This window comes from Aulonocara sp. 'chitande type north' Nkhata Bay, linkage group LG13 (genome assembly GCF_057382095.1).
Source record: "Aulonocara sp. 'chitande type north' Nkhata Bay isolate Kocher_YH1m ecotype deep benthic linkage group LG13, A_spYH_male_GT1.1, whole genome shotgun sequence".
Taxonomy (NCBI): Eukaryota; Metazoa; Chordata; class Actinopteri; order Cichliformes; family Cichlidae; genus Aulonocara; species Aulonocara sp. 'chitande type north' Nkhata Bay.
The window spans coordinates 4003990-4021344 of record NC_141356.1 but is presented as its reverse complement, the minus strand read 5'-3'; the positions used below and the strand labels follow the sequence as shown (position 1 = coordinate 4021344).

The 17355-nt window shown below is 42.2% G+C and overlaps 1 protein-coding gene across 15 annotated transcripts in view; it reads left to right on the top strand.

Moving 5' to 3' along the window:
* Positions 1 to 17355, top strand: part of rims1a (regulating synaptic membrane exocytosis 1a) — a 118348-nt gene that overhangs the window by 52485 nt on the left and 48508 nt on the right. For all 15 annotated transcript variants that reach the window (XM_086258302.1, XM_086258304.1, XM_086258303.1 and 12 more), the window contains 2 exons: positions 11687 to 11958; positions 15582 to 16276. In XM_086258302.1, the coding sequence (XP_086114428.1) occupies positions 11687 to 11958; positions 15582 to 16276 (967 nt within the window). The remainder of the gene's footprint in view (positions 1 to 11686; positions 11959 to 15581; positions 16277 to 17355) is intronic.

Below are 17355 nucleotides of genomic sequence, written 5' to 3'. Positions count from 1 at the left end.
AGCTAGCTGGTTAGCTATGTGTAAACATAGTTAACGAGGTAGCTGGTTAGTAGGGTTGCCAACTCCCTGAAAAATAAATAAGGGACACCTCGTGGCCAGGGCCGGGCAACCCAGTTGTCTTCACCCTTCCCAGTGTGGTAGCTCTTTTTTTTGTGTGTGAAATTATTTTTTAACCATTTGACTTGAAGTTGATTTAAGCAGATGCATATTCTTTGTGATATGACCATATAGGAAACAAATGATCATTTAGCCATTTATTTTTAGCTCAAAATGACAACATTAACACAGTAAAACAGGTCTCTTTCTTAAACAGAAGCCTGTCATGCTTAACTTTTGAGAATATAAGTAAATCTTTCTTTAAAAGAACTCTGTCCTGCTTAACTTAAAATTATATAAATTAATAGAAAGCAATAGAACGAAAAATATTCTTGTAACTGTGCACATTTAGTGCATTTAGTACAATTGGCTTCAGTTGAGGTATTATTTCAGCTTTTCTTTTTTTTTTTTTTTTTTTTTTTTTTTTTTTTTTTTTTTTTAATAAATAGGACAGGGGGAATGAATGAGAGAGAGAGGGGGAGAGAAAGAAAGAAAACCAAAGGGGAGAAGAGACGGTGAGAAGGGGGGGGAAGAGAGAGAAAAAAAAAAAACTCCTGGGTCACCTGTATGGAGAAAAAAAAAAAAAAAACAAACAAACAAAAACAAACAGAGGAGACAGCAAACAACAAAGAGCAACATAATAATAGAGAAAACAAAGCACCATCACAATAAACTAGCTAGTCATAGATATCAGTATTTACTAAGTAATAAACGATATTGTGCAGCACGCAAGATAGACAGCGCACAGTGTGCTTTGAGGCAGCAGCCAAGAAAGCTTTAGTCCGCGTCTGTGAATACCCATGTGTGCATACCTGTGTGGATCAGCATGCTTGCATTCCAAAGGTTTCTCCATGTAATGATCTGCTAGGGAGTGTGGGGGGGCCACAGTGCCGTCCTCCAGGGTGTGAAGCGGGTATGGAGGAGATCAAAACTCCAGACATCCAGAGGCCCCCAGAACACAAGAGACCATGGAAGACCAACAGAGGGGCAGCCGCGCCACTGTCCCAGCAAGAGCTGAGGAGAGTCCCAGATGAGGGCTCGCCCAGCAGCCGCGGAGCAGAAGTCAGGGGGAGTTGCAGTGACGCGCCCGTGAGCTCCGCCGGCCCCCAGCTGCGCCTGAGTGACCGAGCCCTAGGCCGAGAGGCCGGGGGCACCCCACCTCCAAAGGGGCCCGAGCGAGCCCCAGGCCCCAGGCCCCGACAAGCGGCCGCCAAGGAGTGAGCCGGTGTGTACCCGGACGCCCACCCCCAGACACAAAGAACCACCAACACACCGACACCTGAGGGAGTCCGCCACCGGCAGGGGAAGTGGTGGTGGGTGGAGATAGGCCTCCAAACCTTGGAGGGCCTGAGGTGTCCCCAGAGAGGTGGCGTCTGATACCCAACCTGACATATAGACACAGACATACAGGCACACACAGACACAAACATCCATTCCCACCCTCATGCTCTCATATGCACTCACTCCACACTCAACCAACGTGGAGACAGACATAAAGAGACGCTGTACACACAATCACACTCCCCAAGCGTACTCTACAAACCGGGTCTAGGTACCCTTGCCCCTGGAGGGGGGAATTGCACCCAGACCCAGGTGGTGTTACCCTTTTCCCTGCGGTGGGGAGAGGCAGACCACCCCGACTCCGCAGCAGCAGGGAGGCCCCACACCCCAGACCGCAGTCGGACGGCCAACTCCTCCTACTAGCCCTCCCGCTCCAGCAGGCCGCAGAGAATGGGGGTGGGAGAAGACTCCAAACCTTGGAGTATTTCAGCTTTTCTAATGCTAATCAGCTGCTCCTGTTTGTAAACCCACTTGTTCCCATGATTACGCATCATAACTCATCATCATTATTAATCTATGTATTACTTTTATGTATTAGTCATCTATTTGTTATAATCATCTATCCTTGCAGTTGTTTATTACACAAAATAAATTATATTATCACACTTCTGGCCACATAGCGCTGATATTCACTGCACATGCCCATATTAACCTTAACCAGAGGGTTTAAAAACAACAAACCAATGTTTACATACCATATCTGCTTCTGCCGTGGCCGGGTGGACAAGAAATTGGTTAAGGGTTCCCCGAGCTTTCACGCCCCTCATGTTCTTCATGTGCCCACCACTAGAAGCATGCCTATGGAAAAAGTGCGCCGGCACACAGTGCAGTGCGCTTTATAGGTGTTATCGTGCACTTTTCCAGCCAGGTGTTTTCCTTTTCCCATTCCTCCCCGTACTTTTGCAGCCTTTTTTCTTTTCTTTCTCTGAGCAACAAACATTGCTGCTCTGATGCTGGGCTCACACTGTGCGATTTTTGGCCCATTTTGAGAAGATTTTTGAGTCGTGCGACCGATTTGGTGATCGGCCCAATTTTGGCCTTCATCGTGCATCGTGTAGTATACGTGGGGTAACGAGAAGCGATTAACACCTCACGACCAGCTCCCGATCATCAATCGCTCGTGAGGGTGTCACCACAGCCGCTCACACTGCTCACGCGCAAACACGTAAACGTCGGTGAAAAAGATGGAGCAGCACGGCTGTGCAGCGTGTGATCTGGACACAAGCGATGGAGGCACAACTTGTAGAACTTTGGAAAGCTCATCCGAGCCTTTTCGATGTGGCATCACAAAATTATCACGACCACAACAACCGTGAAAATAGTTGGATCTACACTGCTGCTTAATCACAGCTGCCTGATCAATGTTTTTCATTAGCAATTTAGCAAAGTTGATGGTGGTGGCGTGTCTGTGTGAGTGAAAGACAGAGAGAGAGAGCGACAGATTTTCTGTTATAACCTTCATTTTATGGACGCACAGTGTGAGCACTCAGGTCGCATCAGAGCATCGGGCGGTATAGTGTAAGACCTGCATCGTGACCTACCAACTTCTAACCCCTGCGAGTCAATCGTGCAGTTTGAGCAGGAGCTGAATAACGTGACTGAAAAAAAATCGCACAGTGTTTGCCCAGCTTTAGGTGTACTGTCGTCCGAGACTTGCACCGCAGTGTCGGCGTTTGTTTCCCTGTTGGCCATGCTTCTTGTTGTGGTCATCTGTTGTCTTCCGGTATTTTCTCCGCAAGCGACCTTTCCTCGACCAATGAGATGAGCGGTAATCTGAATTGTCATACTCGAATTGTCATAAGTGTGCTGTCAGCTCATTGGTCACAAAGCAGGAGAGGGGCTGGGAATTATGTTTTCAAACAAAGCGTTAATTCCATAAACATTTATAGACTACTTTTGATTCTCACTGTATTACGGGACAAAGTGCGTCCCTTATTAGCTCAATACGGGACGTGTACTTTTGTTTCTAAATACGGGACGATTCCGTTTTTTAAGGGACGGTTGGCAACCCTACTGGTTACCTAGCTGGTTAGCTATGTGTAAACATAGCTCCTTGCTATCTAAAGTATAACTGGACGCTGGCGTAAATTCTTGACTATCTCACACTTCTGTTTAATCAGTTTTCTGTTTGACGTTTATTCAGCTGTGTGAGGAGGGGTCTCTTTTAGGGCTGCCACGATTAGTCGACTAGTCACGATTACGTCGACTATTAAAATCGTGGACGACTAATTTAATAGTCGACGCATCGTTTGAAGCTTTGTAAGATCACAAAGGACGCAGGAATGAGTAGTAGGATTTAAGAGTGTAATAACGGACTGAAACAGAAGATGGCAGCACTGCATGTACAAGGATGCCAGCTGCCGTTAAACCCCGAAGAAGAAGAAGCTGTGTCCCAGAATTCATAGCGCAGCCCAGCGCAGTTGTCAACAATGGCGGCAGCTAGTAGTTTTAACTTTACTCTTATTATTCTTTCTGGGTCACAAAATAAACGTTTAACATATTTTCAGGCGAGAATGTAGCTGTGTAAACCTCAAATATCTGCTCAGTTTATCAAGACACCGCATATTTTCAAAAGCGCTCCGACGTTTTCGGAGACGTCTGTTACCCACTAGCTCGTTAGCTAGGCGGGGGCTAGGCTAACTAGAGCTGTGAGAACACCGGACTCCCGGCAAATCGTTTTCAAACCCACCGCCGTCTTTCGCTAGTCAGGTTAAACATATATATAAGTCACTTAGATAACTTAAAAATGTTATTGTTTGGCTTTCTTTAGTATTTTATTTGTTCCTGAGTAAATCGGTTTGGCTGAGATTAAAGTTATAGTTTTTGCACAGCTAAAACTGTCAAGCAGACAGCTGATTATCAGAAGTGTGAGACGCTGGAGAATATACTCCGGTGTCCTGTTATATTTTAGAAAGCAAGGAGTTTATTAAACTTTACCGAAACAATCTGCAAATTTCATTAAAAATTAATAAACTACCATCTTGTCTTTATTTTTAGTTAGCACAAACACTTCAAGCTGTAAGCTAATGATAGTTATATAAGACCAGATGCTGCTGGTGCAATAAGCTGTACGCTGTACGTCCAATGGATGATGATCTGATTAGTCGACTAATCGCAAAAATAATCGGTGACTAGTCGACTATCAAAATAATCGTTTGTGGCAGCCCTAGTCTCTTTTGTAGCTCAGTCAAATCTACAGGACAAAAAACAAATACAAAAGCTACAAAAGACCTACAGTAAAGTACAGTATATATGACAGAAACTGAGTTTGTATAGTTTGGTATAATTTGAGCTTGAAAGTCAATATTTGCTATGGCTGCCTTTATTCTTTAACACAGCTTGAATAGTGTTCTTGTATTTTCTTTAAGTGGTCTTCAGGAATAGTTTCCAGGTTGCTTGGAGGATAGCAAAAGCACGTATTTGGACGTTTGCTGCCTTTTGTTCTGTCAAAATGATCCCACAGTGCTTCTTTAATGTTGAGGTCCAGGTTCTGGGGAGGCTAATAATTCAGGAGATATGGAAGTAGCCGTACACAGCTAGTTTGAGTCCAGCCATTCAAACCTTGTCTTTCTGTTTGCGTAGTTTGACTCTAGAGAAACAGGGTGCTGTGATGTCAGAGGATGATGCCTGGTGGCTTTCTGCTCCTCCCCCCTTCCCTTTGGAACTGCTTCCACCATCAAGTGCTTCGCTTCCATTTCAAGAAGTGTCAGTGTCGCTGCACCATCAGACTCCCAAGGACCAGGTCTGTCACCCCAACAGAGCTCAGAGTCCGCAGAGCTACTGCGTCAAAACCTTGGAGAGGATATAATGCATCTAGGGAGCTTGTTTATTTAGGATACAGGCATACTGCTGCTGCTGCTGCTGCCGAAGAAGATACAGAGCAAGAAGATATGTAACAATGCGGTACTGGCCTAGAAGATACATATCAAGGGATTCAGGCCAAGGAGATGCAAGTCAAGATACCTTCCTGTAACCACTGAGCCTACCAAGTGGTACTAGGCTGTTGGGAATATGCGGTGCAGCTACTGTAATCTACAAATTATGTGTTACGTCTAACTAGTCTCAAAGTGTTAATGCTAGCTTAATGGTAGCTTTTTTTAAATAAGCATTGTCATATGCAACACTAGGGTGGCACTGGGGGTGGCAAGAGATTATTTTAGGGGGCCACATGTAGATCCGCCTGATGTTTTGTTAGCAGTATTATGCAGTTGTTCCTGTCCTTGATGCAGTTTGCACTTCACCATCACACTCTTATGGTTTAGTGCAGACAAAATTTAAGTGTCCATATCTCCACACCCTTAAAAAACTGCAGAGTATGTCACAAGTTTCTTCTTCCCTGCACACAAACTGTAATCACCTAAAATATATAAGTAGGAAGAAAACGGCATGTGTGATGGTTTTTTTTTCCTATCTGCCAGTCATGCAGACCATTTAAGAACTTTCGTAACACTAGCTACAACAAAACTGAAACTGTGACGTGATTACTCAAGTGACAACAGTAATGCGTTATGTTGTTGTTTCATGCACTACACCTAAAATTGCCACTAACACATGCAAGCTTTTACCAAGAGGCTGCGCCGCTGAAATGTTTTTAACTGTTGGTATATGTTAAAAGCAGCATCTGAGCTGACAATTTGGCTGTATTTAAAAAAGGGATCACTCAGAGAAAGAGTCTAAAATTGTTCAAGTGATCAATTGTGGTACCTTTTATGTATCTTTGGAGGTTTCCCACAGATTTGGATTCTGTTCACGGTAGTAGGTGGGGGAGGACTTCAAAAGGTCTTGAAAAGTGGAACACATACACTGAACAATACTGTTTTTTGAAGTACTTCGTGCCAGGTAACGTATCACAAACATGTCTCACCCCATAGATGGACTCTGACCACAACTGCTTGTTTTTGTTCGTGGCTGCAGGTCCTCATTACAATAGCCCTCTACCTTGCACCCTGTCATCAGCTGTAGTTGGTGGTGTTGGAGCCTGTTGTATCAAATGAAACACTGTAAAATCAAGACAAATGTAATCTGCATTCACAGCAAAATATGCGGCAGGCGTCTCTGTCAGAATGTTGTTAAATGTTGCATTATCCTTTTTGTCTAAAGGCCTTTACGTTCATCTTGAATAATGCTCATTTAGAAGTCTGTGTTAAACTTAAAGTTGGAACATGAAACCGGGATTCGGAAATTGATTTTCACCAGTGTTCTACTTTCTGTTCTACTTTCCTCTCTCTTCCTTGCCTCACTCTTCCATAGTTTTGTGTCATGTGACTAAAATGACAATTGTCCACATCTTGTCCATATTATTTATTTTCATGGGAAGCAAGTCAAAAGGTATTAATGGTGTTGTTCTGATCAAGCTTTCTTTGCATACTTTCTAAAGTGTAAAAAAAAGTTTCTCTGTGAATTGTGTATTGTAAGTATAAAGCACACCCTGTGAATGACTAAATCAGCAAAGGTAATTTGCAAAATGTGTCAGTGTCATCTTCAGCACCAAACACAGCTGATGAGAGAAATATCTCAACAGCGTTTTTGCTTCAAAAACAATTTCCCAATTAAAAGGCAAGTTGTTTTTAAAATTTGTAGTCTATGACAGAGGAAACAAAACTTGGGTTTGCACATAACCTATAGCAGAATAACTAAAGGATGGTTTGGTCTGATCCACTCCTAATTCTAAGATTTATCAGAAAGGAAAATTTTAAGCCTTAAAAGAAGCGTGGGTGGCTGTCTCCACAGAGGAGGAGCTGAAAGCTGGAAGCTTTGCATCCCATTCTACTTTTAGGAACCACAAGTAGGCCTGCTGATAGTTTTTTTTTTTTTTTTTTTTACTACCTACTATAGAAATTTCAGTTTTTTTTACAATGGGACCGCAGATAAACAAAAAGTAAAGTGGTCTCAATGTGGCCAACAATGAAAAATAAGTTTGACATCCTTGCTAAAGGATTATCTAGGAGCTTTTAGAGCAACTTGATAAAAAGGAATTGCAAAAGTGTGGTTTAGAAATAACAAATGCTCACATTTGTTTTCCTGCTGCATCATTCTGGGACAGGCTGTTTAGCAATACTGTGCAGAAGAAAAAAGACATCAGAAACATTTGTTAATGTGGACGCTGAAGGACAGATCCTGGTCAAATGTTCTCACTGTGTTATTGGAGGCCAAGCAGACACTGTGTTTCTTAGAATCACTTATGTCTGATTTTAGAAGTACAACATTACATTCCAGATAATAAGTAAAAGTTTAATTGGTCCCATTTAAAGAGATGTTAGCACATTAGCATAAATGATAGCTTTGCTGGCAAATGTGACTCAAGTGTTTTGTGGGTTTTTTTCACAAATTTTTGAAGATTGAAATTAAATTTCTCTTTTCACCTTTTTAACATCAAAAGATTTTTTGACCAAGTGAAGAAATTAAATAAAGATGTTCCAGTAATATTTGTTAGGAAAGCACTGAACTTCCCTGTGTGACTGCGAGGCATGTCGGCCCACCTGTCAATGTACGGACGAATAGGCTAGCATTGCAGTGTTGATCTGGCAGCCATCCACCTTGGCGGTCTGGCTGCAGAAAAATCACAGATTGGTGAATGTTTTCACCGAAGCTATAATGTCCCACATGAGGCAGTGTTTTGCTTTCTTTGCTCTGTGTATATGTGTGTGTTTGTGTGCGCACACAGTCTCCCTCTCTCCCCGGTGGTGCTGGGGTGTTTGGCAGGATAAATATAGCTGCGTTGGTGTAAAGCTGTTTTCTCCTCGGCTTTTGTAGCTTTAATCAAAAGCAATCTGGAGGAGGGAGGAATGGAAGGGAAAGTGGTGGGGTAAGGGAGCGGGAGGGAGGGAGGAGGAAGAGGAGCGAGAGATGGTAAGAAGAAGAGTTGGGAAAGCGGGGTGATGCCAGAGTGTTTTATTTTAGCTCTCTTTAAAGAGTCATTGGGGAGTGCTCAGGAGTAATGAGAACCCTGGTGGCTGGAGGAGTGGGACCGGCTCTAACCTCCACTCACCCTCCTCCTCCTCCATCCACTCACTGTCTCTTTATTTCCCGCCCAGCCTCACTTCCTCTGTCATCTCCTTCTTCCTCATTCTGGCTCTCATATCACTTTGAGTAAGGCTACATTCACACTGCGAGCCGTCCTTGCTTCTCTCTGCCTTTCTATTCTGGGCTGTAGCCCACACCTCTTATCAATATGAGCTGATGGTGGTGGAGAATGTGCACAGAGAAACTGTTGTTTTTAAGAGCAGCCGCCATGTAGCACAGCAGAAGAACAGAGCCCTCTGTTAGTTTTGTTAGTGATCTTTTGAGTAAAGTTTACTGTAACAAGCTGCTGTGATGCCCTGGCGACCTGTCCAGTGACAGCTGGGATAAGCTCCAGCCCACCCCACCCGCAGCTCTTAACTGGATAAGCAGTTAAGAAAATGAATGGGTGGATGGATGTTACCAGCTGGTGCTGTGCTCAATTTTTGACAAATCTATTTAGGCTAAAGCTGAAGCTCCAAAGATATTACATTTGCCTTTTCTCAGCTTGCTTCTTTTTCATTTTATTTTTTAAGAAAAAAGAAATGATAGAAAAAGTATTCAGAAAATTCTGATCTCTCCACATTTAGCAGTGAAAGCAAGAAAGGTGACTAAATGGACTGGTTCTTATATAGCGCTTTTCTACTCTTCAGAGCACTCAAAGTGCTTTACACAACTTGTGCATTCACCCATTCACACCCATTCGCACAAGCAAATTTTTCCTAGGTGCTTTCTAACTGACATTCACACACATTCATACTCCGATGGATGCATCGGAGAGCAATTTCGGGTTAGTATCTTGCCCAAGGATATTTGGCATGCAGACTAGGGGAAGCCAGGAATCGAACCACCAACCTTCCGATCAGTAGATGACCTCCTCTACCACCTGAGCTACAGCCACAGCTACCCTACTGACACTTGGTATCAATAGGGTGATGAGGTGATGAGTCAGATGTACAAAAATGTACAAAAACTTTTTCCAATTTTGATGCTGATACCAAAATACCATGCAGATACCAAGTGTCAGTCCTATAGCACTGTTAAGTAATTATGTGTTAAGCAACATCAGGCTTTAGTTACACTGTTATACTGTTTTTGCAACTTTCTAAGGTAAAATGAATATGTCCAGGTATAAATGTGTATCGCTCTGGTATTCATTTATAAAATAATCAATGCCAACTGGATCGAAATAAATCAAGTGTTAATCTTTTTCACCTAATTTATTTGAAAAGGTCTTAGTGTGAGAGACTTTACTGTTTACTGCTGTCATTTACAGACAGGGTGCTTTCCCTGTTCTCACTGTGTGAACACCTCCTCATCTGAGCTCGTGGAGTGGAGCTGACAAGAGTCACTGATGACACCTTATGTTACCATAATAACGCAAAATCTAAATCTAAGTATTAGACCAAAATGAAAGAGAAGCCAGCATGAAAAAGAATTGTGTACTCCTGAGCTTTTCACTTGACCACAAAAAACGACTGCAAGCTTTGCAAGCTCTGCAGATGTAGAAAGAAAAGCTACAGTAGCAGGTATGAAATACCTCCAAAGTGTTATGAGTGAAGACTGCTGGCGTGTTGGTATAGTAAACACAGAACAAAATAGAACTGAATTGAATACTTCAACACCATAGGTTGACTCATCTTCACAATCCCTCATCTAGCTTCTTTGGATCAATAGCTAAATATTGATTATCCTGGTCTGAAGTTTAGATTCTTTGAAGTCTTAGAAATATAGTCAAAAGAAGACGGTTGAAGATAGTGGATACATGGAAAGCTGAAGTTGGGGAGAGCAACAGAAAGGCCAAGTCCAGAACAGACACTGAATAGGTTTTCAAGTTTTTTGCTATATGCACAGTGGAAAACATGTTGCCCTGTCAGATCTTTTTTCTTTGCTGTCCACAACAAATGCAGAAAAACATATAAACATATAAAATAGCTACACAGAAGAAATGATCATTAAAGACAATTTAAAAAACAACTATAAACCCAGCATATATAGTCAAAAACATGATAAATAGGAAACGCTAGCATGGTGGTGGGTTGCATCCATCTTTAATATACAGTCTATAGAAGTGACTAGTCAGTCACTCAGTAGGCCTCAGTAGGCCTGTCCTAAAGCTTTTCAGCTTTAATGGGATCTCGGTGCACAAAATGAACATTATGTTGTCCTCAACAAGACTTTAAACTAGAGCAAGACCATAAGGTGTTTACTGAGGTTACAGTCCAAGGTAGCTGAAAGCTTCTAGTCATGCTTCTTTTTGAAACCAGAGTCGCCGCCTGATGGCCATTAGAAAGAAATGCAGGTTTAAGGCATTAGCTGCACAGCACAAGAGGACCGGAGAGGGGAAAAGTGTCATCTTATACTTGATGCCATTTCTTTAACGTAGTGATTACAGTCTGTTCATAGAATGAATGCAGTATCTAACAGCAGCTGAGTAGTGGAAACTGGCGTCAAAGGCTTCTTTGATGCTTTGTTTGGAGCCAAGTCTGAGCGTGCCACATACTGTACGTGGTACAAAGTCTGTTGGTCGCTTGAAACTGAATTAGCTGTCACTGTCAAAAAGGGTTAACATCAAGTAATCACTACATCCCGAAGTGGTTATGCAATTCACTCAGCTGTGTGGGTCTGATGCGTGTGTCACGTGTCTGCGTTTGGACTCACTCTTTGCCGTAGTGCATCAGCACAGCCAATGTATAGTCAGTGTGCATATGTGTGATGGGACAAATAGAAGGAAAGAAGACGGGAGATATCAGTTTGGCAGCGACTTGAGTGTCCTTTCATTATCCAGTTGGCTTTGTGTTCCTCATTTGGAGGCCAAGAGCGGCCCACAGTGGAAGCAAAGCTGCTCCCTGCTATAACTGCCTTGATGTTGATCTTAAAAAGCTTCCATAAAAACCTTTTTCTGGGCAGCAGAGCAGCTCTTTAGGAAGTGCATTGTTCCATTTCCTGTTTGACAGTCACAGCCGTGCCTCAGATTAGTGCTTGGCAAAATACTTGGCTGAGATGATTTCTACTAACTGCAGTAAAGAATATTTCCTTTCTCTTCGACACCTTATTGTGATACTAATGTGAAAAGCGTTCAGCTCCTCATCACTACTTCACTGTCGTGTTATGCAAGTATATGTCATATATTATCTGATCTGTTTGTGCAGAACCTCTGTGATGACAGCTTGTTGGCAGATTAGCTGATAAAGATGCATGTGTCGTATGGCTGTTATTGTAATCCCCACCCGTGCTCCTTCTATCTTAGGTGATCTGGGTGTGCAATAACTGCCGAAAGCAGCAGGAGATTCTGACCAAGCCAGGGGAGTGGTTCACCGGGCCCCCCGGGAAGCCCGCTGGCCTCGGTTCAGCTGTCAGCGAGCCATCAGTGTGCCAAGCTCCCGGGGATAAGAAGCTCAGATCTCGCTCCCAAGCACCACCGGGGTCCACCACTGCAATCTACGACCCCAACCGACCGAGCGCACCTGGGACCGCGCCTGGCACTGATGCTCGGTCGCTCAGTGAACCACCACGAGACACGTAAGGCGGAGCTATAAAGTAGAACCCGTGTTTCTGTGGAAAAATGCATATGCAGACATGGGCAAACAAAAGACATATTTTATTCTTTTACCTCATGGGTGCGATGAACATCACTGAAAAAGTGTGAAATGTTCAATGTTAAAATATAAAGGAGAGTAATTTGCTGACAAAGTTTTTTTTTTTAATGCTGTTGTGGTCACAAGTTGTTTTTCCAAATGATTGATTTAATCTCTTTAAAAAATAAGAATTGGCTGCACAACTTTGCATTTATTTTGGATTTTCTCAAATGAACATGGGGTCAAAGTAGACTTACAGGTTTAATTATATGCATGTTGTCCCTCAACCACATACTTTTGCTAGCCATCAATAAGCTTCTGACTTAATTCTGCATATTTGACCACTCATCTTGGCAGAATTGATATTTTTTACTCAAATTGGTTGGTTTCCTGGGATGAACCCAGCTTTGAAATGTAGTCCACATTCAGATTGGGGTGGTGGGAATTCCACACGCTTAATATGACCCTGTTTAACCATTACAAAACCACTTGTGATGTGTGTTTGGGATCATTGTCCTGTTGGAACACCCAATTGTGTTTCAACCATCCAGCTGTTGATCTGTGGGGAAGTTGAAGAATTTGGAGGTAGTTCTTCTTCTTCATTATTCACTTTTACAGTGGACTACTATTGCTAGCCCAGAGCACAACACTACCATCACCATGCTTGGCTGCTGGTACAGTTTTTTTTAGCTCTGAAAGGCTCGCTTTTACTCCTCCAAACATACCTCTTGTCATTGTGGTTAGTTGCTTGAATTTGTCTGACCATAAAACCTTTCAGGCATTTGACTTGTTCATGTGGCAGCACACTTTCCATTTGTGTATTGGTCAGTCCAAATACTCCAAATACCAAAACAAATACTCGTCATGCTGGAAAGAGAAACTACCAGTTGTAATCAATAATTTTTTATGCATGAATCATGTAATTGAGACTGTGTGTATAATTTAGATCTTTTGTGGATTAGTGAAAATAATAATAATAATAATAATAATAATAATAATAATAATGTGCACCCAGTTCTTGTTTTATAAAGTAATTAAGGATGTATGCTGTACGATTTTTTTCTACCCCTGAAAAAGAACAATTAATTAAACATAATTAAAAGTCCAATATTCCCATTAAGTGTCCATGCCCATGATGAGTCTATGTGCACCTCTGGTCTCAATTTTATACATTTCCTCTGTTTGCAGCAACATGTGCATTTAATATCTGTGCAGGTACCCTGTGGATTTTATGGTAGCATGCAGATACAGAGATGAAGATCAATGTGTAAAATTGCTGCTACATTTACATAATGAGGTGACAAGAGCTCAATACTCAAAAAACTCCCACACAGAATGTGATCAATCCATCTAAGGCCTGAGTACTGTGAAGGCAACAGCATATGATTCACCCTTAATTTGTCACCCTCTGATACTGTGACTCAGTAATGGAGGGATCCACCTTAATTTGAAAAATGAGAAGGTGCTGCACGCGCTGGAGTTACTCTGGAGTGATGGTACTCTCTTTCAGATCATATCACTTCCAAAGACAATGACCACTAACATCGCTGCATTAGGTTGTTTTGAGGAATAATAAAAAAAGAAAAACAAACAAACGCGTAAAGCAAGTAAAAATATACTGTTGGTGTTTATCCTTTCCCAATGTTTACTGACAATATTTTCTGGGACATCATCTCCCAAGCCAGAGCTGGTGCTGACAGAACAATAAAAACTACACTGTAAAAAGACAGATGTTGACATTGTTTACATGAACAGCAGTGGGTCCACTCAAATCCTCCTGTAACACCAGGAATATTTCTCATATTATTGCAATAAACAGCAAAAACATGTGCTTTTGTTTTCTTTAAAAATATAAAACCCAATTGATTTACAGCCTTTTTGGTTAAGAAGACATGTGATCAGATACCTGTACTGAAAAAAAATCAATTTAAAAATAACATGTTCATATAGCTACATGAAATTTAGCAGAGACATGTTAATGTTACATAATGTATTACTCCTTCATGGAGCTTTGCAGATCCTCAACTAGATCTTAGAGTTGTCACTAGGGGGCAGAGTGGAGTGGAGAAGACGGGAGTCATATTATGCAAAGAATCTTTGTAATGAGGTGAAGCCAGCTAGGATAGGCTCCAGCCACCCCACAACCCTGATAAGGATAAGCGGAGGAGAATGCATAGATGAGGTGAAGCCAAATGTTATTTATTATCTAAAGTGTCCATGACAGTCATTCTCTATATTTCTTATAACTTTCTCATTTGTTTTCTTCTTCTTCATGGTGAACTCTGCTGTTGATCCTTTTCCGTTCTCCACCAGTCAGTCTCTGACCTATTTATATTGTCATCACCATCACACCCCTGGCTTCCAAGAGCACTGCACATAAGCGCATGTCTGCAAACAGACATCATCACACAACCATAAATCCCACATCAGATGTGTGGAAAGGACAGCCAGCCAATGGTTATTCAATGTCCAAATGTTTGCTTTGTGTTTATTGCACTAATGGCATTTCAGCACTCCCTTTATGTATAGCTGGAGAACTAGCAATACATACATACAATACATTTTTTAAAAGACAGAGCCAAAGATATCTTGATTTTTTACTCTATTAGTTCTGACCTCTGCTAGTTCCATAATTTGGGATTTGTGGGGTTCACTGATTAATACTGCTTTTCTTGAGATGCTCCTCTTCAAGAGCCACGTTTTTCAAAAGAACCACAATGTACTGGTAGCCATCAATTCCTGGATTCACCAGATAATTGAACTTCATAAACCTCCTCAAGAGCAAGTGAAATGTGTAAAATTGTTAAAAAGTGCCCATTTTATCTTGTGTTGTCTCAGCCAGCAGAAAGAAAGCAGTCCTAATGCTTGTGTTATTGAGCACCATCTCCCACATTCCTCATTTGCTTCCATTATACAATGATGGATTATGCCTCTTAGCATTGTTTCCTATGCCATTCATTGTAATGGAAGAATGAGGCTACTTAATAGTAGAACGAGTTTTCACTTGTGACATTCTGTTAGTGGACACTAATGTTAACAATGAAATGGTAACAGATGCAAATCACACCAGTGGCATTTGTCACACATGGCTTAAGTGGATACATTGTATAAGCAGAAGCTAAAAGCAGCCACATACATTAACCAAAGTCTTCCACCCTCCACGTGCTGTCACAGCTGTCTGTGATGCTCGGTTTGTGACTCACTTTCCGCCAAATGAATCATATAGCTACTCATTGAAGAGCCTTCTTACGCGCACATGTGATGATTTATTGTTAACTCAATGGGAACAGAAAAGTTCGGAATTTCAGATTGTGTGACAAAACACCCTATCGCCGACTTGTTAAGTGATGATGTAATGCCCTGTGACACCCCGAGTGACAGATACTGATTTACAGGTTAATTATTATTGGCAGTGAAGGCTAAAACAATGAGATGATTCAGTTTGCATTAACCTGTGTAACATTGTCACTCACACGTTGCCGTTGTAAGCTTCCTGCTGAACAGTTCTCTAACCAAACCAGTATCTTGTCTGACATCACCCCTCATCTGTATACTTTCCCTCCTCAGGAGGAATGGACGGGGTGGAGGAGCTGGTCGGGGAGAGCGGCGGCAAGGCCAGCCCAGGCTGAAGACCCAAGTCTCCATGGACCGGGACCTCAGGGGGGAGTCTAGGGAACGCAGGGAAAGTCGGCGCCTGACAAAGGGACGTTCTCTGGAGCACGATCCTGTGGGAGGTGTTGGAGTAAGACGGACAGAAGAGGGGGATTACCATCACATGGACCACACCGGTGCGCCCCCTCGACAAGCAGGGCCCGTCCCTCCTGGAGGCAGGGGCCATCCTGTGCCCGGGCAGGGTCGAGGCACAGGCGTAGGGGGAGGTGAGGTCGGGGACGGTGCCCGACCTGGACAGAGGACAGCGGGTGGGGTAGGTGGGCTGCATGAACATGCTCTTTCACAGCAAGCCCCTCCCCCTGAACTCAGAGAACCTCCTGATTCAGGTCCTGGCTCAGCCCCGGGCCAGGGACCCTCAGTGAAACGGACCAAACGGGACAAAGCTGAGAGCATGCTGCGCAACGATTCGCTAAGCTCTGATCAATCGGAATCTCTGCGTCCGCCACCGCCGCGGCCCTACAAGTCAAAACGAGGGCAGGGGGCCGGAGGGAAGAGACAAACGAGCGTCAGTAGTTCAGAGGAGGAGGGCGGGACCACGCCTGAGTACAGCAGCTGTGAGGATGCCGAGATTGAAAGTGTCAGCGAGAGAGGTGAGAGAATATCCATCATTACCTTCTGTTCATGAAGAAACTGTGGCATATATTGATATCTGTCTGGTCATTTGTTTGTTTATCCGTCCATTCAATTCACGAGATATTTATTTTGACAGAAGATGAGGAAATGATCCACCCTACCCTTTGTTTATGGCATCTTAAGTCAGAGCGGTACATTAGCCTTGTTCTTCAAGCGACAACATTTTTGATTTAGATTTTAAAACCAAAATCTCTGTTTTAATGTGTTTTTTTGCTGTGAACTATCATCAACCAGGAAGACAATATAATATAAAGGATGGAAATTTATAGTCATGCAAAATAATAAAACATTTTAGTAAGTAAGATGTAAGTTAAGATCAAATAAATAAAATAAGATGATCATTCATTTTCAATTATTTTAAAAAATCCAGCTTTTTAAAAATTGCCTTTCACAATAAAAGTGTGTATTATAAGCCTGACGGACTGCCAACTTAAGGACCGGTGATTTTTTCCTTTAATACAAAAGCTTTGAGCTAGCGCATGTATTTTTTTTAGCCTGCTGTTATTATTATGTTTTGCATATTTAAAATCAGCTGGAAAGTCCATAAAGACCTCTAAAGACTACCACATAAAGATTACAACTTATTCTTATTCCTATATTCTTTTACTTTCTTAGCTCACATTCATCCACTGATTTTGGATTACCATCGGTTAGAATATTTGGAATGAACATAAACCTTCATTTAGTGCTTTCTCTCTTGTAAAGAGTTTACTGCTGGACTGTAGCTATACTAAGTAACATGTGAAGCAATTACTTAAAAAAACAAACAAAAAAAAACTAGATCCCTATGGACAACCCAGAGTGGGATCCCTGGAGGACATTGTGTTAATGTTATATTATTTTTTATTATATTCCAGTCTCCAGGGCACCCACTAGACTGTGTGGGTCTTTAGCATTAGGCACATAAAAATCCCCACCTTACCAACAGAATTTATTTCACATCATGCATTTCATTGTATTGGTGCTGCACTTGCAGGGTGTATGTTTGAACGCTCCCATCTGACCACTATATTATGGGAAATGAATTTAAGGAGTG